The sequence below is a fragment of the Mangifera indica genome, chromosome 15 (genome assembly GCF_011075055.1).
Source record: "Mangifera indica cultivar Alphonso chromosome 15, CATAS_Mindica_2.1, whole genome shotgun sequence".
Taxonomy (NCBI): Eukaryota; Viridiplantae; Streptophyta; class Magnoliopsida; order Sapindales; family Anacardiaceae; genus Mangifera; species Mangifera indica.
The window spans coordinates 1,858,879-1,881,391 of record NC_058151.1 but is presented as its reverse complement, the minus strand read 5'-3'; the positions used below and the strand labels follow the sequence as shown (position 1 = coordinate 1,881,391).

General features: G+C 32.2%; 4 protein-coding genes across 7 annotated transcripts; all 4 read right to left on the bottom strand.

Annotated features, from left to right (window-relative positions):
* Positions 1-4,986: 4,986 nt before the first annotated feature.
* On the bottom strand, positions 4,987-8,137 carry LOC123197438 (BAHD acyltransferase DCR). The gene is made up of 2 exons (XM_044611749.1): positions 7,610-8,137; positions 4,987-6,014 (listed from the first exon to the last, which is right to left on the bottom strand). The coding sequence occupies exons 1-2, from the start codon at positions 8,066-8,068 to the stop codon at positions 5,136-5,138; spliced, it is 1,338 nt and encodes a 445-aa protein (XP_044467684.1). The 5' UTR covers positions 8,069-8,137; the 3' UTR covers positions 4,987-5,135.
* A 3,313-nt stretch (positions 8,138-11,450) lies between these two features.
* On the bottom strand, positions 11,451-14,848 carry LOC123197915 (UPF0496 protein At3g49070). 3 transcript variants are annotated; one of them, XM_044612428.1, is made up of 3 exons: positions 13,721-14,848; positions 12,388-12,600; positions 11,451-12,120 (listed from the first exon to the last, which is right to left on the bottom strand). In XM_044612428.1, the coding sequence occupies exons 1-3, from the start codon at positions 13,770-13,772 to the stop codon at positions 11,561-11,563; spliced, it is 825 nt and encodes a 274-aa protein (XP_044468363.1). In that variant the 5' UTR covers positions 13,773-14,848; the 3' UTR covers positions 11,451-11,560. The 3 variants fall into 3 exon arrangements, with proteins under 3 accessions (XP_044468363.1, XP_044468364.1, XP_044468362.1); XM_044612429.1 differs by having other exon boundaries at positions 11,451-11,994; XM_044612427.1 differs by having other exon boundaries at positions 11,451-12,600.
* A 129-nt stretch (positions 14,849-14,977) lies between these two features.
* Positions 14,978-18,216, bottom strand: LOC123197913 (30S ribosomal protein S9, mitochondrial). The gene is made up of 4 exons (XM_044612426.1): positions 17,659-18,216; positions 16,721-17,161; positions 15,422-15,502; positions 14,978-15,228 (listed from the first exon to the last, which is right to left on the bottom strand). The coding sequence occupies exons 1-4, from the start codon at positions 18,158-18,160 to the stop codon at positions 15,137-15,139; spliced, it is 1,116 nt and encodes a 371-aa protein (XP_044468361.1). The 5' UTR covers positions 18,161-18,216; the 3' UTR covers positions 14,978-15,136.
* A 678-nt stretch (positions 18,217-18,894) lies between these two features.
* LOC123197912 (protein DETOXIFICATION 35) lies at positions 18,895-21,796 on the bottom strand. 2 transcript variants are annotated; one of them, XM_044612424.1, is made up of 7 exons: positions 21,367-21,796; positions 20,356-20,981; positions 20,176-20,232; positions 19,846-20,084; positions 19,642-19,760; positions 19,303-19,389; positions 18,895-19,224 (listed from the first exon to the last, which is right to left on the bottom strand). In XM_044612424.1, exons 1-7 carry the CDS (start codon positions 21,619-21,621, stop codon positions 19,147-19,149), a joined length of 1,461 nt encoding a protein of 486 aa, XP_044468359.1. In that variant the 5' UTR covers positions 21,622-21,796; the 3' UTR covers positions 18,895-19,146. The 2 variants fall into 2 exon arrangements, with proteins under 2 accessions (XP_044468359.1, XP_044468360.1); XM_044612425.1 differs by having other exon boundaries at positions 20,356-21,013; positions 21,367-21,489.
* Between the last annotated feature and the right edge of the window lie 717 nt (positions 21,797-22,513).

Here is a 22,513-nt window from a genome sequence, read left to right as displayed (position 1 = left end):
TTAAAATTTTCTTATGCAATTGCCAATTATTATCAATGAAATGGCATGTGATGCACATGTAATTAATCCTTTGTAAAGATGTCCATATGTCAGTAGTAAGAGAAATCCTATTACAATTACTCTTTATAAATCTTCTTAACTTCTCTCGTTCCTCAATGAAAATTTCATAAGAATCTCTACCAATTGTAGTACAAGATAGAACTTGAAATCTATATTGCATTTCCCTGCAAAAATCCCTAAACCCTTCTCTCTCAACAAACTTAAAAGCAAGTTCATCCTTTATGATCATTTTTCCTAGGGTTTTCCTCAATAAAAGTTGATCAAATTTTCCCGAATTTACATTATCAGTTGCACTATCTCCTTCAATAACATTATAATTCAATATTTTTTGTTTAGGGTCTACTTTATTCACATCATTTAAAGGATTTTTCTTACATCTTGACAAATGATTTCTTAGTGTACTTGTTCCAAGATTTCTTGGGGAACACTTGTACACTTGACCACAATAATTGCATTTACATTTCTTTTCCCCATTAGATTCAAATTTGGTAAAATGCTCCCATACCTTAGATCTCTCCTTCATAAATTTTCTTTTTGTTACTAAAGAATCACTATCATTGCTCTCAACTTGAGGTAAGGAAGATGAACTTCCTCTCTCTCCTAATGGGAACTCATCATTGATGTCTCCCATCTACAAAATTTAATAAACTATACATTAAATAATATCATACTAACATTAATTAAATAGATTAACCTTAAATTAATTATAAATTGAACCCATTTGCCTTTAAATTTTACTATTTGATTAATTAACACAAACTATTTACTTTCCTATATTATACATTAGATAATATTATACTAATATTAATTAAAGAGATTACCCTTAAATTAATTAAATTGAACCCATTTACCCTTAGATTTTACCATTTAATTAATTAAACTATTTGATTAATTAACACAAACTATTTACTTTTCTATACTATACATTAGATAATAGTATATTAATATTAATTAAAGAGATTACCCTTAAATTAATTAAATTGAACCCATTTACCCTTAGATTTTATCATTTAATTAATTAAATCATTTGATTAATTAACACAAACTATTTACTTTTTTATACTTATATTAATGCAATATATTCATACAACTTTAAGTTTTAATATTGTAAATTAACATCAGTTGATAATAATTTGGCCAAATCTCCATATCAAAATGTAATATTAATATATTACTTTAATATGTAGTAAACACGTCTAAAATTTATTGAAAAGTATACCTTATTAATGAAAATAAGGACTATGATGATTAAGCCAAAATAGATAACAATATGAGGTATCAGGTGACGGATATGTTTTATTTTTAAGAAATAGATTACTGCATTATTTTTTTATTTATATTAATTAGTGGTGGTTGTATATATTTATAAAATATTGTATTGGTTGTTATGAGTATTTATGAGTGTTTACTGTTCTTTGTATGTATGCATATATGAATTGTTAACTGTTGTGTCGGTTGTTGTGTAAATATATATATATATATATATATATATATTTACGATTTACGGTTTGGTTTGGTTTGGTTTGAAAATTGTTCAAACCGTAAATCGTTTTTTAAAAATTTTTTAACCCAAACCAAATTGTTTTATAATCCAAACTAAGCCAAACAGTAATTTTCAAATAATTCGATCCGATTTTATAGTTTGAATCAAATTATACACACCCCTACCACCAATTATCCAAAACTTTTCTTGAAGCCCTTTCAAAGCGTTCGTTGAATTTCTTGAAACTTTCGTTAATTAAATAATAATATGGCACATTATGAGTGAAACTGTGAAAATAAAGCCAGATTAAGGACTTAGATTATGACTAATTATTTGGCGAATTAGATGTTAAAACATGCAGTAGTTCTGCATGTTAATAATTAATGAATTCAGCCGAGAAGAGGCCCATGATGGTACAAATATTAGCTTGGAAGTTTTAGAGGTAGATGCAATCAAGTAAGTAATGTTATATGTATATATTTTTAATATATAATTTAAATATATAAATAATGTATTATTTTGTTATTGGATATTATTTTATTTTTAATTCTGAATAATCGAATTATATAACAATATATTACCTATGTATCTAAATTATATATAAAAAAAATAGGTAAAGAATTATTTTCTATCTAAATTTTACCCTAATTTAAAAAACATACCTACGATAAATGAAAATTTCAAATACTTATTCATGAATTAACTTCTGTTATAATTTTTGTTTGAGGTAAGGATAAAATCATCATTTTATCTCTAAACCTTAAAAATTTATATCATTTCTCTCTTTATTTAGAAAACTAACAATTTTTTTTATTTCTCTACCCCTCCCCCCCCCCCCCCCCCCCAATTATTAAACTTTAAAAAATTACATTTCTCCCAAGGGTAATTTCTTTCATCTTCGGTGACCGGTTGTTCCCTCCATCGACCGACTTTTCCATTGTCTTCTTCTCCCCTAGCGGACATTCCTACCTAACTGATTTCATCAAATGAAGATGATTCGTCTTCCTATTTTGACATCAAAAGAATCTTCTAATGTCAATCCATCGATTGGACAAAGACAATTTGTCTTCATTGAATAAAGACAGTTCATCTTCGTCTAACGAAATTAATTCAATAAATGGCGACTATTAGAAAAGAAGATGGTGGGAACATCAACTAACAACAGAAAGGACATCTGATCATTAGAGATGAAAGAAAAAACCTTAAGAGAGAAATGTTATTTTTCAAAGTTTAAATTAAGAGGAAATTATAAGTTTTTTTAAATTAAAGATAGTAAAACGACGATTTTATCTTTCACTCTAACAGAAAATTTTAATAAAAGTTAGTTTATAGATTGGTAACTGAATTTTTCAACTAGCATGAATATATTTTTGAAATTAAACTCAAACTTGAATGAGAAGCAATCCTAGTCTCAAAAATATATATATATATATAATTTTTTTATATGTGGCTACTCACTGGGCGCCGCCATGGTTGTTGATGTATTATTGGGTACGGTGGTGGTAGTTTTATATAATTTATGTGAAACATCTACCACCCACCTGTGTATGTATAATTTATGTAGAGAGAAATTTTACCAACCTAACTGCATTGATCCCTTTTTCCTGTTTAGTTTCCCTGTCGGAAAAAAGAAAAAAACCCTCCATGAGCCCCATTTTTGCCTTTTTAAAGTTATGAATGAAAGAAGGGTAGAACTGTAATTATCATGACACAAGAAATTAACGACTTAGCTTATTATTGTTGTATTCTCTAGACCAAGGAAATATCGTTGTGGGTATTACAAATTACATGATCTTGATCATTGTTCCGATGATGGCCAATGTGCCTCCTCGGAATAGGATACATATGGTCTATCCCTATCCCGGAATTATTAAACCATCTTTATACATAAGATGATCTCATAGTACTCGTAAAGATTGCGATACATTATGCCTAGCTAATACTATGTACCATCTCCGCTTTGCTCAAGAATCATTGAAATTTAACAACTCTATTCTCTTTTTGAGATGATTTCATAGAGGTAAGGGTGGATACAAACTGGCCAGATCCAAACACCTCTTGGTTTTTAAGTTCTATTCAAATAAAAAATTATCTGATTTGAGTTTGTTGAGCTAAAATTAGATTTGATTCGAATGAATAATAGTTTAATTTAGTTCGGTTTTAGTTTGACTTGATTTCATAATTTGAATCAATAATTCGAATTTATAACTCAGTTTCAGTTCGAATTCGTAGTTTGAATTGATTAATCAAATTTATGACTTGAATTCATAACTTGAGTTTATATTTCATTAACAAAACGATATCGTTTTATCCAAATGATATTCAAAATTATTGATTCGAGTCAAATTAAACTATAATTTCAAACCACTAATTCAAACTATAAATTCAAGCTTATTCGAGTTAAATCGAATAATAAATTCGAACTATTAATTCAAATTGTGAGTGTGAGCTGAACACCTTCTAATTTGAGTTCAATTTAATTTAAAAATAATTTAAATCATTTAATTTAAATTCAAATGAGTTGAATATGAAATTGAGTTACTTTGAATCATATCAAGGGCTACATAACGGTATACTTATCGGCACAAGAATTTATAACGGTATGTAAAAAGACTAACGTATCAATCAAGTAATTCGATAGGGTACGTATTCTTGGTACTTACTATTTTTGCAGATTAATACGACCAGCATGAAATAACATGAGCTTGTCAATGTCTTCAATTCTTTAGATGGACTCACCATTTAAGGTGCAACTTGAAATGCTCTTTTGTATGGATATTAATTTCATGTGTCCAAAAACCACCTCAAATTAAATATCCCACCAACATGGTTGATGTAACCGGATAAGGAAAAAAAAAAAAACTATATGATATTTAAATCATATGATATTTTATTATTTTAAATATTTAATTAAAATTTTAAAATTGATTATATTTAATTTTCTTGTAAAAAAGGGTAAATATTTAGTAATATTACTATTATTATTAGAGATATTTTTTTTTTTTCCAAAATGAACCCATTTATACTATATTTTTTATAATGTAAATATTTTTATCATTTTATGTGTTAAAAGGCCTAAATTATCTTTATCTTCAGTCTTATTAAAATTCGTTTTATAAATTCATGAGAAATATAATTTAATATTATATTTTTATGTTATTATATTAATTAATATTGTTATAATGTAATTAGAGTATTGATAGTTAAAACTAAGAATACGAGTTTGGATTAAAAAAACATACGAAGAAGTGAATACTTAATAATATTACTATTATTATTATTACGAAGCAAGCACAAGAAAACACCCATATCAGACTCCCATAACAAGCAAACTATAAAACTAGTAATAAAACCATACGTACTCATTTTGAGTATATAAATAGATACATATTTTATATATATCATTAAGTGATTAATAATTTTAATTTAATGATAAAATAATATTTAATTATATAATAAAACATATTAAATATGTTATTATTTGGGTATTTAAAATTAAGTACACGTAGCATTACCACACACTGTCAAAAGCAATTGAAAAGGCAACGTAAACTTAATGAAAGAAACTTTCAATTTTCACGCAATTTTATTTTTAATCCGCCATGAGAAACTCCTTATCCTTCTCGAGGTTCTCCAGAGCACCAGCTTCCAACGTTATCTCCACATCGATGCTTCTTCCTCCGCTCTTCCCCTGGTACAAATACACCATCCCGTCGAACCTGTTATTCGATCCACTCCTCACGCTCTCCGGCTTCCCCCACCCGAAATCCACCTCGTAAACCTTGAACCTCGGCGAGCTCCCCACCGCCACGCAGTTCACACCGGCGTCCTTGAATTGGAAGATCTTCGGTGCACTCTCCCATTCTTTGTTGCGTTGTTCAATAGCCTTCGCATTATGCATTTCTATGGCCTTTTGAATTATGCTAGCACCGAACGCCGGCGGGTTTCCGGATAATAATCCGGCAGCCGTGACAGTGAAGATCGCCTGGATTAGGTTTCCAAAGTAACTCTCTGGCATCGGTGGATCCACTCGTTTCCGGCAATCGGCAAAGACTGTGAAGACGGTGTAGTCTTCTGGTTTCAGATTACGTGCAAGGGTGACGTGGCGCCAGATGTGCACAGCCAGTGATTGAAATGTTGAGAATGGTTTTGAACCGTCCGATGGAGGGTTAGAGTTGACTTTTGACTTGATTTTGTCGATGGCTTCCTCTGAGAATTTGAACACTTTCTCTCGGAGTTGTGGCTCCACCGTGGCATCACCGTCAGCATTTGGGTTAGGGGGAAGTGTGAGGTCCAGCTTCACGCGCGTGTCGCGAGTTTTTGTACGCTCGAGAAAGGGTGGGACCGGAATTGAGGGATACCCACTGCATATCTGGGCCCATGAGCTCATGAAATGCCACGTGGAACTGCCATCTAGGATCGCGTGATTGAAGGCGCATCCGATTGCGACTCCATCCTTAAGTTTGGTCAGCTGTGGTGTCATGACAAGGAAATAAAAAAATTAATGGCCACAGGATAAACGTAGATCAACATCAAACGGCTCACATGAAATGAAAACCAACGAATCAAAGCATTGAAAGGATAATGACACTACATCTAACGGCTTAAAACTTAAATGAGCAATAAATATACAGGCTAGGTGGGACACCGACTCAGAGCCAGGGTATATTGGTCATCGGGATAATAACAGGTTCATCCCCAAATGTTTAGAAATAACTTAAGGCGCGCTTGATTTAAATAATATTTTATTATTAAAATAAAAAAATTATTTAAAAGATTACTAGATATAAATAATTACTATATTTAATAAAATTTGGTAGGTATAAATAATTATTGTGTTTGATTAAAGGTAATAAAAGATTATTAGTAAATTATTTTACTTAAATGTCTTTAAATATAATTATTTTTAAATATATTTTTAAATTATTTATTATATTAATTAAAAATAAATTTATTTTTATCTCAAAAAATTAATAAATAATATTATAATTATAATAAAATCAAGATTATCTTGATAATCTTTAAATACCTAAGTTAAAAGTAGTAATCAGATTATCATTTATATTACTTATCACGTCAGCATTGATAATAGAAGATTATTGTGATCTTTTATTACTGACAAACTAAACAAGATAATAAAAGATAAATTACCAAGATAATCTTAAAAAACTGAAACTAAATGGCCCTTAGGGACCACAAACATTACTGAACACTAAAGTTTTAGTTAATTCCACCATTAGCGGTCCTAAGGTATTAAATTGGAAGTTGACACCTTTCTAAATTACACTTGTCCTATTTCCTAGTTCCATCACAACCCGTGTGAATATTAATTTAATTATCAATAATAATATATTACTTAATCACATAATGATATATAATTATTATCGATACTATAATTGATATTTTTTATAAATACACATAATATTATTCTCATGATACAATACATTATACACATATAATATACTCTTTGCATAACTCAAATGAATCTTAACAAATTCAAGTGAAACAAACATACTTGTGTAACCCGATCGCCCCCAATCTTTAAATTTGTTAGAAGATATTAATTTTTATTTTTATATTTTTATTTAATTTGGACCAACCATGTAGAAAATTTTTTCCTAAGATGGATCTTTTTGTATTTTTATCCTTTAAAATAAAAAAAAATGTATTTATTTACCCATTATCCACTTTTTGTTATCCTAATGTGATACAGATAATGGGTAAATAAATAAATTTTAAAACTTAAAATGTGGACAATGTCAGTTTATCAAAGTTAGAGTGGGAAATAGTTATTCATAATTGGTACCAAGAAGACGAAAATAGTGTCCCTAAGAGTCTTAAAGACATTTGTAATCAGAGATTAATTATTATTTTTAAAATATTTGTTAAATAAAATATAAAATGAAATTCTTTAACATGAAAATTAAACACATTTATGTATAAAAAAAATTAATTCTATATGTATTAATTTTAAATGTTTAATATTTTTCTTTGAAAATTTAAAAATATTAAAATATTAATATTTTAATAAATTTAATAGTAGCGGACAAATATTAAAAAGATTACCTGAATGGCCAAGAGTGGCCTGTGAAGACCCTCCAAGTTCAAGATTTTGTTGTAAGGAATCAAGTCCTTGAAACTCTTTGAGCCTTCCTCCACCGTCAGATCATCCACTCCGATTTCATCAGCCACCGCTTCACTCACTTCAACGCCGTCCATTTCATCATCATACTCCACTCTGAAAACTCCCTCTTCATCTTTTCCAAGTTTCCCAGCCAGCTGATAGAACTCTTCAAGAACAACCCTCAACCCGTCTTTGAGTTTCTCAACAATGGCGTCGAACTCATCGTTGCCTTTGTATAGAAGCAGCTTCTGGTTGTAGTAAAACGCCAGATACGGAAGATCAAAGGTGACCAATTGACATTCTCTTCTTCCGATTACTTTGCCGGGCTTGACGTGGGTTTTTCCAGTGACTGTCACCTTCACGGTGGCGTCTTGTGGTTTCTTCTCCTGTTGGGTCGCCATTGTCACCGAGAATTGTTGTAAAGAAGATGAAACAGAAGAGTTGTGGGTTTGGTTGAAGATGAAAACAGGTTTGATGAAGGAAGACCCATATAAAGGAGTTTTTGAAATGAATGTGGTTGAAAGGGTGCATTAATGGAGTTCATGAAAACAGTTGTGATCAATTAATAACCCTATTTCATTGACAAAATAAATAATTACCTTGCCAGATGTACAGTATTATCGAAAGATATGTAATCCTACCGAAAGAGAGGTTAGATTCAAACCGAATTAGAGTTAAACTATTGAATTAAAATTTTATAATTCGATTTGAATCAGACTGAACATATGAACATTAAGTTAAATTGAATTGACTCGATTCAAATTTATATATAGTGATGACATTTTCACTCATATTATTCGTCCTACTAATAATTTGTGATGATATTATATATTAGTTCGGATAAGTTTAAATTCAAATTTAAACATACGCTTACCTATAATAAATGGGGTAACAAATTGGACTAATATGTATTCTTGCACGTGAAAAAAATTTCAAAATCGAATCTGACTAAAATGATATGTAAAAACATGATGTACAAACAATAAACCTATATATACAATTTTTATACATAAACTGTGACGTTTCTCTTTATAATTGAGTGTTAGTTTATCTTTAGTTTTTAATTATTTAATCATATAATGTTATATCGTTGTTTGTAGAACTAGATTCGAACTTTACTCGAGCTCGAGCTCAAGCCAACAATTTCGAGATAGAGCTGCTCGTCAAATTTGTAAATTAAAAATTTTGATATAAAACAATATCGTTTTAATAACAAGCTAATTAAAAGCTTGAACTTGAAACGAGTCAAATCGAATTCAAACCAAGTTCGAGTTTAGCTGCAATGAGCTTGAGCTCTATTATATACAAACTAAGCTGAGTTCAAGTTTGAATCGGCTCGAATTTAGCCTTAATTGTTTGTATATAAAAATTGTGTACATAATTTTACTCAACCTTATCGCATTAATGTTTCAAGGTCAAATTATTTTTAGCTAAAATCACAAAATATATATATAAATAATATATTATTATTTGATTGGGTATTACTATTATTTTTACTTTAAAATTATTAAATCATATTACAATATATTATATGTGTATCTATTTTGTGTACTCAAAATATGTATATATAATTTTATTATTTTTGAAAAACTAAATCAAAACAGTCAATTAAATTGTCAATCTTTAACTAAATCGATTGGATTATGTATAAAACTATTTAATTATATATTTAATTATAAATTATATAAAAAATTTCTAATATTATTTTTAAATAATTAACTAATCCGATCATCAATTAATTAATTTAACCATTGATTAGACTATATTACCTTCTCTACTGGATTGATATTCACTCTGATTATAAAAACATTTTTTATATACATAAAGTTTTGGCTATACAATAAATATATAAAATATAATATAAAATAAATAATATTTAATTATATAATAATATATTATTTATAAATTCAATTATATAATTAAAATTATGTGGACATTATATCGATGAATAAGCCATAAATAGGTGTCCAAGTCCAACTTCTGTTCATTATTATGGACCGACTTGTTAAGCGGGAGTTTAATTATAACAATTTATGTTCTGATAAACTTTACGATGTCTTTAGACTTTGTACCGTAGCTTACATTAATGAGACCGACAGCCATTAAAGCTGGCTTTGGAAGCTCCATTTATAATTTCTATTGGGAAGAGGCCAATAGACTTATTCCCGGCAAAGGTTGAATACATTCCTAAACTTTTATATGTGAAATTGTTAATTGGTCTTTTTTAACATATATGTATAGAAATCTATGGAAAATAAAAAATTGATAAATGAGTGTAGTATTTAGAAAAATGATATTTTCTCCCATATTAGAGTTTCTTTTCTTTTTTTTTCAAAATTTTTATTTTTAGTTGCCTCTCAAAGTTTAGAAACATCACATTTGCACCCTTGTCTTCCACCATTTTCTCCCTTCATCTCCATCGATAGGGCTGGATTCGAGCTGAGCCGAGCTCGGCTCGCAGCCAGCTCGGGCTCAGCTCGATTTTTTAATGGTCGGCTCGATTTCGGCTCGAGCTCGACTCGAGTCAAATTCGACTCGGTTACGGCTCAGCTCGGCTCGTTTTTCATATCAAAACGGTACCGTTTTATATATATATATGGATCAAAACGACGTCGTTTTGTATAAAAAATATAAAAAAAATATATACCGAGCCAGCTCGAGCTGAGCAGAGTCCGGCTCGTTTCGAGCTCAAACCGAACCGAGCAGAGCTGGCTCGACTCGAGTCCAGCCCTATCCATCGATCTCCAATGGCTTCTCTCTTCATCTCTGGCGATGAAGAAAACCAAGGAAGAGTGGTTCGATCTTGCCAACTTAGACAACTGATGTTGTCGATGAAAAATCGAAAAAATCAAGTGGACAAAAAACCCAACGGATTCATGTGATTCATCTTTGATGGAACTGATTTACGGAAAACGAGGAATTGGTAAAGGAACCAATCATGTAATTCATCTTTTTTTGAGCCGATTCAATGGAAAACGAGGACAAATCGAAAATTTATCTTCTATAGGCTTTTTTATTCTATTGGTGTTTTCAATTGTTGGATCTTTGTCTTTCGTTGGCTTTTTCATTTGTCCCATTGTCGTCTTCATTCATCGTCGATTCGTGGTCAAAGTCTGGTCATCAGAGATACAGGAAAAAAATGCAAATCTTAAAGGAAAATTGTAATTTTTCAAAACTTATTTCTAAGAGAATTTGTTAGTTTTCTAAATCAAAGAGGAAAAATAATATAAAATTTTATATTTTTTAATATTATTACTTAAATAACGATTTTATTTATATAACTAACTGACTTAGTTAATTTTAATAGTTGATGGATAGATATTTAGGTTTCTAAAATTTAGTAAGTGAGAGTTTGAGAATACACTAAACCTTGGTGGGAATAAGTCTTTTGGCCTCGAAGAAAATACAATTCATGTTCACATTAGAGGTGAAATTATGGCTAAATTTATTGAGTTTTTTTTTTTTCAAAGAAAATTTATTGAGTGTATTATTAGGATTCACCCACTCTTTTCGTAACCTAGATAAAACTAATTAATTAATATAATTAATCTTCGGTATTATTAGTTGGGAATATTATTGCTACAAAGGAGTTGAGCACAAGAGCCCGTGGAATCGAATTCGAGTTAGTCATTTTTATCTCAAAATCGAACTTACAACTTTCAAGCTCAAGGAATCAATACTCGTCTTGACTCAATTGCAGTCCCATTGAGCCCATTTTATAATTAACCCAACTTTTTTTTTTTTTTAATTCTGACTTTAAAGTTGCATTTATCACCTTTGAAATGGGTAATATGAAGTTTCATTAACATTAATAAAAACCAAGAAAAGAAATTCCACGTGAGAATTCAAATACATAAGTGAAAAAATAAATAAACAAATAATTATTTTTAATCTTATTTAAATTCCCGGATGGGTTGACCCGGATCCAGAATCTCTTTGAGTACAAGGTTTCTGGATCTATTGATGGTCATGAAACACAGGTACAGATGTTCCTCTAGATCATCAAGCTGCTGGCTAAAGCTGGCATCATTCTTCTTCAGCTGGCGCGCCACTTCGCCAGTGGCTTGTAGTCGAGCCTCTCCCTTCTCCAACCAAAATTTCACCATCGAACACATGTATTCTTGTTCATCATTCAACCGAGCAACGAGCCGGCTTATCGTATCAAAATCCCTGTTTAATATATAAGTTCCTTTAGCGGCTACATCAAGTTGTGTTGACACTCGAGCCAATCTTCTAGCTGAGGGCAACTGAATCGAAGCTGCTATGAGACCCGGTGCAGTTATTAGTAACGCAAGAGCATGTGAAGCCACTATCACAGTTAGTGAAACTGTTAAAGCTAGTAAGAAAATAGCCGAGCCATGTTTTGATGCGAATATTAGGCGTAGTTTAGTTCGAGCCTTGTCTCGACTTGATTCAAGTTGTTTGAGCAATTTAGAGCACTCAGCTTGAATGACTCGAACCCGGCAAGGAGATGGAGTAGGCGAGATTAATGGGTTCGATAAATTAGAGAATTCAATCATTTTAATTATTATACATGATAAATTATTCAAAGACAAAAAATGAACATTTTCAAGGGATTGAATAATGGTTTTAAAAGATTGATATTTATCCCGAATATGATGAATATTTTTTAGTAAAAGACTGCATAAAAGAGAAGCCTCAGCAGTTTGAGAGAAATAATTTGTTAAAAGAGGATGAGCTTTTGTTGAAGAAAGGATACGGGTAACATTGGGTTGATCCGGATCCAAAAGTTGCTCCGCAAAGAGCCGATAGGATGAGAGTCGAGCTGCCGCTGTGGTGGACTCGATATTTCCATTTGACAGTGCAAGAACACGTGTCCAAAATTCGTTATAAGATTCGGTCCGAAACGCATGTGCATATTCTTCGCATACATCCAAACCCGTTGGTTGATCCGAATTACAAGCGTCAGATCCTAACAACACCAACAACAATAAAAATAAAATTGCAAAATTTTAGGCCAAATAACTAGTTTCCGCAAAATTTTAGGCCAAATGACTAGTTTCCACCTAAACTTTGATGAAAGAACAAATTCCTACCCTTTAAAGTAAAAAAATTCTTATTTTTCATCCACTTATATAGGTGATCTGTTTGGTTTTTGAAAATGATTGTTTTCCCTTTTTATTTAAATTACACAATTATTATAAACACTTAATATAAATATCAAATTATTAATATAATTTTATCGATTTAAAATTCTATACTTAAACTGAGAAAATCAAAACTCTAACTTACATTAAAATGTTGTGTTTTATTCAACTTTTTTTGGGTGCAAAAATCATTTTTAAAATTATTAGGAGACATATAAAATTTTAAAATTTTGAAAACACAAACTTTTTCCAAAATTCAAAAATCTTTTAAGAATTTTATTAATATCTTTAACTTTTTAAAAAATTATAATTCACCCCGAACATTCATCTCTGAAAGAAAAAATAGATTTGAATAATCTAAGCAAAATGCTATTCCTATCCTTTACTTAAGTTACCCTAGTGGATGATGTGTAAAAGTTTGATTTTCCGATATTAGAAGGATAAAAATTTGCAATTTCAACAAGTGTTAGGTCAACTAATGTTTTTAAAATCAAACTAGATATCGATCTAGTAAAAGAGATGATATAATCTAACCAGTGGTTAAACTAGTTAATAATTCAAAAATAATATTAAATTTTTTTTATATAATTTATTATTAAATATATAATTTAATTTATTTAACATTAAAATAAATTTAGTTTAATGGTATATATATATTCAAATATAATAAATAAAGTATTGATTCAAATTTTAATAATAAATTTTTGAAAAAAATTAATTTTTTATATTGATTAAATTAGACCCAATTTTATATATGAACCAATTAATTTAGTTAGTCATCGACGATTCAACCAGTCGGATTAACAGGTATAATCCATTTTCTAAAACTATGAGGTGAGCCATAGATTTTCTACCTCTTTAGTTAATTTGAATGATAAAAATTTGTGACTTGAAAAAATGTGGTAGATTTTCTATAATTAAAATAAATAAATAAAGTGCAAGTACCTGTAGCCGAGAGAAATAATTTTGAGATCCGTGCACAGACCTTTTTCTTCATTTAGACAATTTTGATGACGAGCGGCTAAAAATTGGCGATCAGAGAAGAGAGAAAGAATTGAACAAGCTGGGAGCGGGCGCAGAAGGTATTAAATAGGAACAAAGAACGGCTTTTAAAATCCAAAACCAGAATCTTCTTCTTGGGTCTTTGCTTTTGTCCATAAGATTCCAAGTCTTGCTGTGAAAGTGAAGGCTTGTGTGTTGCTGAAAGCTTAGAAGGAAATTATTGATATTTCTTCCAGTAATCATCCAAATCAAGTTCATATGCTTGAATTGAATATCTTCCAAGTTTGAAACTTTTAAGACAAAGATCTTCTCAGCAATCCACAAAAAAGGCGGATCACAAATAGTTGGGCCGAGCTTCTAGGCCCATGAAAATCAAGCCCAGATCTGATAACAGCCCGGAAAACCCAGCAAGCCAATACTAAGGTTGAACATAGGCTCAGCCCAAATTTGTATGGATTAAACTCAACCTAAAAGAGTTCTATGTTTGGCTAGTAACCAAGCTGAACTTGAATTAGAAAGTATTCGACTCAATTCAGCTCACAAGCCAAATGTTTAACTTGAATTGGTGTGAGCATTGATTGTAGCTCAAATCAAGCCAAGCCACACGATTATCAATATAACAGTCTTAAATGCTAAAACTCAAATGATAAACTTGAGCCAAATCAACAAGGCATGAATAAGAGTGAAGCTTCAAACTTTCCCACCTAATCAAGCTGGGCTTCACTTTAATAAAACTTGATAAACTCAAACCAAGCTTAAATCTTTCTATTATCCATTTAAATCAAGCTCAAATCAATCTATGTTCAAGCTCAACTTAACTAAATTCTTAACTCAATTCTGGGCCTAGTCGATAAAGAAAAAATTTAAAAAAAAATTGAATCCATTAATGATCTAATTAGCCCTCACTTAAATATACTTTTACATGAATTCCGAAGTAACCCTTTTATGATTCTGTTCCACATCAAAATTTCCATTTCTAAATGTGAGGGATGAGAATTAGTCAATCATATATTTGAAACTAAAATTAATATAAAAATAATGAATTTTTAGTCTATAATATGTTTATTTAATTTAAATTTTCAGTATATACTATATTTAATTTAGTGTTGCTTGTGTACGTAACTTTTCATTTTTCTAAAGGGATATTTTAAGTCCAGTGGAAAAAATAGGAAAAAAAATTGCTTCATATAAGTACCTGGCTCAAGAAAATCTTCACTGCTCATCACCACTTCTACTTTAAAACTGTATTGCAAGCTAAAATACAAGTTAAATGAGCTCAATAAGTTATTGCAATGTGACAAAATTGAAGTTCCATAAGAGGGTGGGCATTGCAAAAGCAAAAATCCCAATAAATTGAGATCAACGCTTGACCCATTGAAAGCTCTTTCTTGCTTTCGCCTTCCCTGGTTTTTTCCTTTCAACCACACGGGGATCTCTTGTCAAGAAACCGGCTGTTAAAGACACATGAGCGGTTTTAGTAATAAGATTGTAACAGAGCATGTAAAGGTTATTGAAAGCTGATTTATGATGACAATGCCCATACAGGCTATTGTCACAGAAAAGGTGTAAACAGGGATCAATCAGAATTAATAGAATCAAAAAGCGAGATGAAAGATAAAAAGATGTTATGCATAACAAGTGTACCAGATCTGAGGGCAGGACGTAAGTCTGGTTCCCAGTTTTGCAATGCCCTGCTGATGCCCAATCGAATTGCCCCAACTTGACCTGTCGCCATTCACCACAAAGAACATAGATATATTAGTCACACCACAGGCTCATTCAAATTAACTTTCAATTTGTACAGGATGTGGTTTTTGTTCATCAGTCAATCAAAACAAAATGCAAAAGAATTACACCATAACAAGAAGGTATGTTGATCCCAGCACACATGCAAGTACAGATTAATGGCCTGAGATATATATGGAACATGATACCGATGCTTACAGTATCCTCCTCACAACATGTTATTTACAATATAAATATAATTAAGGAACAAGCTCAATGAACCAGCAAATGATAAGGATTTCATAAGGAAATCCTGGTTTCGATGAAGAATTTCATTTAGGTGTCTAAGTGATCCAAACCAAGTTTGACAGAGTTTAGCTGGCCTCAGCTTATGTAGGGCTACCAACAACTATAACACACATCAATTATACACTCAGCTCAGATGAAAATATAAAAGAGCAATCAACCAGTCAAATTATGATACTTTCCTAGTGCACTATTCACAAGCTACATACCGTTGAAAGAAAAAAGATTCAAGGAAATATAAATTGATTATGTTAATGGTCAACAGATCATCATCCGCAAACTGCTTCTTTCTCCATCTTAATCAAACAGAACTTCATAAATCATTATAAATTCTAACTTTTGTATCAGAAGAACCTAAGAAAACTCTTTTCATATTACTAACCAATTTGTTTCATGCTTAATCTGCAAAGGAGATTAAAATGAAGTGCCTGGCCTTATTAGCCTAAGCCAAGTTAATCGAGGAGCTGATGAAGCTCAACTCTTTCGGATCACACTCTTTATAATCAAGTTTAAATATTTGTCTAATTTCAGTTCTATACGAAAGATAGATTCAAGAAAACATTTCAAATAAACATTACAAAAAGTGCATTCCAACTTCATGGCACAAAGAAAATAAAACTAAAAAGTGAAAGAAAAACCATGAACAAACACAGCTAAGAAAAGAAACAAATACAAGCCAAAACACAAAACAAGAAGAACATGCACATAAATTAGTGGGTTTACAGACAGAATGTTCATGTGAAAAGCGCACATTGACAAAGCTAAAAAATGCACTGAAGAGATTATTTAACAAAGTGAATATGATAAACAAAAGGTGAATGAACAACAATATTTTCAACAGGAAATTCAGAATGATAATAAACATTCTATAGATAAAATTGTATGATCTGTAGCTACAAACATTAGGCTCACCTGAGACACCACCACCTTTAACAGTACAATTAACATCCCAAAGTCCCAAGGTTTTTGTCTCTGAGAAAGGTCGAAGAAGAGCAGCACGGTGATCAAGCATTGGGAAATAGACATCAAATTCTTTATCATTAACTATAAACTTTCCTTCACCAGGATGAATCCAAACACGGGCTATACTGCATTTCCTTCTTCCTGTTCCATAAGCCCTACCCTTATCATCCACTTGTCTTACTCTTGCTTTGGCAACTTCCTCCTGTTTCTGGCGTTCTATTTCAGCTCTTGTTGATCTTCTTGTATTCTTCTCATAACGAATCTCTTCTATTTCACTAAGAGGGGGCAATCCCTCAACCCCTTCCAAATCCTTCAGAGCAATCAAACTATCTAGCATTGCGTCAGTGATACCAGATGCTGCCATAAGATCACCAAATGCTCGACTTGGACCTGAAAGCAAGAATAGAAAAATGATACCTTCAGCAATTATCTAGGTAAAGATTACATGCGATAGTAAAACCAACTGTCAAGAAATTATATAGCACAAATATGCTTCAAATAAAAATAATTCCTGAAACAAATTGAAAGCACAATCCACAATCTTCATCCTCATGGCTACTTTCTTCTCTCCACCACGAGAAACCTCAATCTGTTGAACTTCTAATTTCTCAAGCTTATAACCCTATCCATCTGCCATCACAGCATCACGCTTAGTCATGTGTGCTTCCAAATACAAACTCCTAATCAACCGTATCAGATAATTGCACTAAATCCATAAACAAGATCCACTTCCACCTAAACTCACAGGCTAACCAAAGACTATTTTAGCTAAATTTCATGGGCCACTTGAAGCTTATGATTAAAAACAATTCAAAACTTTATTTAATTCTAAACTTTATTACTAATCAAATTAATTATATTATAGATTTAAAAAAAAAAATGCTTGCCTTTGAGTATAGCAGAAAGTTCTTTCTCCTCCCTCTCAAGCTTCTCCTGCTCCTCTGGAGTCCTCTCACTATCGACACTTACACTACTCTGACTCAAAGTTTCATCAACTGCCCGTACACCCTCCCCGATATCGAACACCTCATCATCCTTCGCTTCCTCTACAAAACTCCACGGCTTGTACTGATCCTCCGTCGGCCCCGGAGTCAACCAATCACCTCCACTCTTATTGAAAACATCTTTACTGCCAGCATCAAGTTTCCTCTCCGAGTCGGTAAAGATCTGGTCGAATTTTCCGTCATTTTCCCGAGAAAGGTTCCAGAGATTGGACGTAGACTGACCCCTGCTGTTATTGCCGTTGTTGTCGTTGTTGTTGGTGGAGAGAAACCGAGAAAAGTTGAGAAGGGGAGAGAAGTAAGGGTTTTGGGGATAGGGTTGAGATTTAGAATAAAGATGTGTAATTAGACGGAAATGCGAGGGTTTGGGGAGGAGACGAGAGAGCATTGTTTTGGAGAAAGACAAACGAAACGGTGGGGTTTTGCCAATTTTTTCTGTTTTAGTTTGGCTTAGGGTTTTACAGTATGGTTCAGGGTACAATAACGGTTCGGGTGGACTCAACCCGTTTATAACCCAACTCATGCTCAACCCGTTCACAACCCAACTCATTTTATTATGATACAGTGAAAGTACCCAATTATCACATATTTATATTTTTTCATTAAATGGATTAAATTTTTAGATTTTTGATTAAAAGAACCAAATTTTTGCTTTTTTTTGTTTGTATTAAAGGAATCGAGGTATCACCGAATTTTCAATAATCTTAAAATGTGACAATTTTTTCCATTAAAAACATTAATATAGTTATTAAGAAGCTTACACAAGGTGACTTAGGCCATCTGTGCAGGCTTTCTCTTGCAAACAAGTTCAGTCCAGAATTACACTTTGCCATTCCTGAGCTCTCATGATATCAATGAGGCTCAAGAGGAAGAGGGTTTGAAAGCGATGGTCAATCTGGATATAGTTTTAACATGTTATCACAAGACTCATTTGCCCACAAATAAATCTTTTAATTTGAACTGATATTTTAGTGAACTAAGTGAAATATCGATATTGGGTTGATAAAAATTTTAGAAGAACTACACTACAAAAACTAAAACTAATTATTAAGATCGGAGATCTCAAAGCCATATAAACCTCATATTAAAAGGTTATATTTTCCAATATAGGAACATGTCTTATTTAAGTAAAATTCTGCATATAAATACGTAAAAATATTAGATCGTATTCATATCCTTACCATTCATAATTCTATCAGTAACCAATCCCTCTTTTCAGATTGAGAAATGGGTTACTATGCTAATAAAATTTGCCTTTGAAATGCGAAATGCCCATCTGCAAAAAATGGTAGCATATCTCTGATAACTAGTTCACAAACAAAATCTTTAGAAACAGGGACAAATCAGTAGAGACTTGAGGAACGATTCAGCGTTTCAGTTGTTATCTTCATTCTTCGCTGAATCAATGGCTTGACCGCCCCACCTCTGCATGCGCTCTGTCGTTTGTTCCACCTGCAATTCAATTCATAATGTTCACTTAACTCATTCTGAATTCTGATTCTGTAAATTGCAAAAACAGGTTATAGTTACCTCCTTGCTCCAGTTGGTTCTGTAAAGTACAATCAAGAGCAGCAATGTTTGCAATGCAGTTCCGCATATCATGCCTGACCAAAGTCCCTATATAGGTGAAAATTATCAGCAAAAATCACAGGAAATCATTGACAGCCCAACAAGCAAACATGCAAAATAAAATTATGCGTAGAAAATGATGTGTCAACTTGAGACTGGACGATGTAATTATATACTTGTTCTTTTACTTTAAAATCACCACCTAATCAGATGATACCATATAAGATTGTATGAATAAGTTTGTCCAATTTGTTTGCACATATAGTATTGCTCAACAAGCAATGGGGAAAAGTATTGTACCTTCACGCCCAATTTTGCTTTATAACCAAGGAGATAACCAAGAGGGAGTCCAAATATGTAGTAAGAACCTATATTGATATAAGCCACCAATGCTTGCCATCCACCGCCAACAGCAACACCTGAGAAAAGTGAGATGTAATTAGAGGAGAATAATAAAGAAGACGATGAAGGGCATCGGTTTTGTGGGGAATCTCAGATTGTTACCTGATATTACGGGCTGTACACTGTTAAGGACCATGGTGATACCAAGGAGGAATGCTAATTTAGCCACAGCAATCTGCAAATCTTTGCTGCTTGTGAAGATGACAGCAAAATAGTCCTTTGTTATCAATATAACCACCATGAAAAAAAGTCCTATTAGAAGAGATTGAAACACTGTCACATAGACAGAGTATTTTGCAGCCTTAGGACGCCCCAATCCAAGCTCGTTGGAGACGCGGACACTGACATGGGAAAGACAGAAAAATTAGTCCTAGTCGATGAAGAAACTGCATTTAGTATACTGGATTCTGATAGATTGAGCCTGTGGTTTACCTTATTGCAGCATTTATTCCAATGAATAGCATAGCTTCCCACCCGTTCAAGTTCATGCTGAAACATTACAGCAAACAAGTAAATTCCAAGACAAGTTCAGATTATTCAGGGAGATAGGCATAGAAAAGGAAAAATCATGGTGGCACAAACGGTTTAAACAGGTTTTTATTATGAACTCACCATATAGAAAGGGAACCAACAGCAATCACTGCATTATCAAGGTGGCCAGTGAGAATGATAATGCTCATCATATACCAAACTTCGAGGCAAAGCATAACAGCTGACGCAACTGAAAGCCGAACAAACGCCCAAATGTCATGAAATGCTGACCAAGAGAAGCCATGCCATCCCTCCTTGCACCAGCCTGTCACATATATAACTTGTGCAATGCTTATTTCCCAAGATGTGATATCAAACGCTATCGCCGCACCAGTTGTGCCCCAATCGAATGCATAAACGAAGAGATAAAGCAGTACAATGTGAATGATCAGAGCTACGAATCCAATCCAAGCAATGACACTAACTTTGCTTTGAGCCTGAAGGAACTTCTGGGTGGGAAAATTGATGGCAAGTGAGAACAATTGAGGGATAATTAAGAGGGTGAATTGTCCAGCTAGATCAGCTATTTCATCTTCTTGCCCAAGAAGTTTTAGGATTGGAGTGGCAAATATGTAGATGGGCAAGAGAATTATACAGCTCACCCATAAGATTATCCAAGACCTCTGCATATAGACACCCAGCATGTGAACTTGCCCAGCTCCAAAAGCTTGGCCACACAGCGTCTCCAGAGCACTCCCCATACCAAGCTACAATTTTGCACAAAAAATTCAGGTTCTTTCTGTTCATCATGAATGAAAATGAAGAAATAAAAAGCTTTAGCTTGAAGGAACGGCAGCAAAACCCACCAGTCCACCACTGCACTGTTTCTATATCAAGAACTCATGAAGAATTTTCTCAGGAAAAGGGGAAAAAGGAAAATTTAAAGTTTCTCAGAAACAAATACATCAACAAACAAACAGAACAGAGGCAACATCCAAACATACTTGGAAACACAAACCCACAATGCATATTATCAGAGATAACATCTTTTACAATGAAACTGAACCAGAATAAAACACACACGAAAAAAACCAAGAAAAGAGAAAAATGTTTGCAGTCAACCCCTGATGCAACAAAACAAAATGCACTAACCATGAAGCCAAAAGAGAAGGTTCCAATAACAGCAAGCGAAATAGTCACAGAAGAGAGTTGAATATCCCCAAGATGCCCAACAAATATACTGGTAATCGAGTTCGTCCCATATTGACACAATATATTAAAAACCAAGGGACCTGCAATCTTCCATATCTTCACAGTCTCAGTCCAGAACATTGACTTCATTTCCTTCCAACTTCTCACCGGCGCATAGTCTTCAATGACTTCACCGTTGAGAAGCGGCGTCTCCATTTTTTCCGGCGGCGCACACGTGTAAGATACTGATCTAGTTTTATTATCTCTATAGAACTGAATACATGTAGATGGGTTGTTGAGGGTTGAGGACTTGAAATGTGATATAATTAACGTCTGCAGATTCAGTAACTCCAGGACCACACTCGTATTGACATCGGGAGATCAGAAAAGTCTCATGGAAAAGGGAAAAGGACTATGTCCCACCCAAAGGTTTTAGCTGACATTCAAAGTGACAGGTGAAAAATTCAACTCCAACCCCTAATTTTTGTTAACTTTTTTATTAGAAATGAGAGGAAAACGATTGTTTTATTGTTTATATTAAAAAAATATAAAAATTTTTTTTTTTAAGTTTTAAAAATTAATATTTCACCCTCATCTAAAGTTTTTAAATTTAAAAAAGTAATATTTTTACCCCTAAACCTAAAATTTTCATATTTTTCAAACTGCACCACCTTTCAAAACATTTAAAAATAATAATTTTACTCTTACTCTTCAATTTCAGTTTCTAACGTCCCTTCCAATGTTGTCTCTAACCTCCTCTTTCTCCTGATGCGTCAATAAGTAGTGCAATAAAGAGATCTCTAACTCTTCATCGCACTACTTACCAACGCACTAAGAGAAGGATGAAGTCGAAGATAACATCGGAAGGGATACCAAAAATTAAAGTTGAAGAGTTAGAGTAAAATTATTATTTTTGAAAGTTTTGAGGAATAACTATAATTTGAAAATTATGAAAACCTTAAGTTTGGGGATAAAAATATTATTTTTTAAAACTTAAAAACTTTAAACGATGGTAAAATATTAGTTTTTAAAACCTAATAAAAAATAATAAATTTTATATCTTTTTAATATAAATAATAAAATGACTACTTTATTTTTATTTTTAATT

What these genes read in the sequence shown, in the direction of transcription:
- LOC123197913 (XM_044612426.1), bottom strand. Translation starts at nt 18,160, where the DNA reads ATGCTCTCTCGTCTCCTCCCCAAACCCTCGCATTTCCGTCTAATTACA. An exon ending in ACTTTCTGCTATACTCAAAG is followed by an intron (nt 17,162 to 17,658) that starts GCAAGCATTTTT and finishes TCTTGCTTTCAG; the next exon opens with GTCCAAGTCGAGCATTTGGT. An exon ending in ACGTCCTGCCCTCAGATCTG is followed by an intron (nt 15,229 to 15,421) that starts GTACACTTGTTA and finishes TGTCTTTAACAG; the next exon opens with CCGGTTTCTTGACAAGAGAT.
- LOC123197438 (XM_044611749.1), bottom strand. Translation starts at nt 8,068, where the DNA reads ATGGCGACCCAACAGGAGAAGAAACCACAAGACGCCACCGTGAAGGTG. An exon ending in GGCCACTCTTGGCCATTCAG is followed by an intron (nt 6,015 to 7,609) that starts GTAATCTTTTTA and finishes ATGACACCACAG; the next exon opens with CTGACCAAACTTAAGGATGG.
- LOC123197912 (XM_044612424.1), bottom strand. Translation starts at nt 21,621, where the DNA reads ATGGAGACGCCGCTTCTCAACGGTGAAGTCATTGAAGACTATGCGCCG. An exon ending in GGAATAAATGCTGCAATAAG is followed by an intron (nt 20,085 to 20,175) that starts GTAAACCACAGG and finishes TTCCCATGTCAG; the next exon opens with TGTCCGCGTCTCCAACGAGC. An exon ending in AAGCAAAATTGGGCGTGAAG is followed by an intron (nt 19,390 to 19,641) that starts GTACAATACTTT and finishes TCACCTATATAG; the next exon opens with GGACTTTGGTCAGGCATGAT.
- LOC123197915 (XM_044612427.1), bottom strand. Translation starts at nt 13,772, where the DNA reads ATGAAGAAAAAGGTCTGTGCACGGATCTCAAAATTATTTCTCTCGGCT. An exon ending in ATTATTTCTCTCGGCTACAG is followed by an intron (nt 12,601 to 13,720) that starts GTACTTGCACTT and finishes TGGTGTTGTTAG; the next exon opens with GATCTGACGCTTGTAATTCG.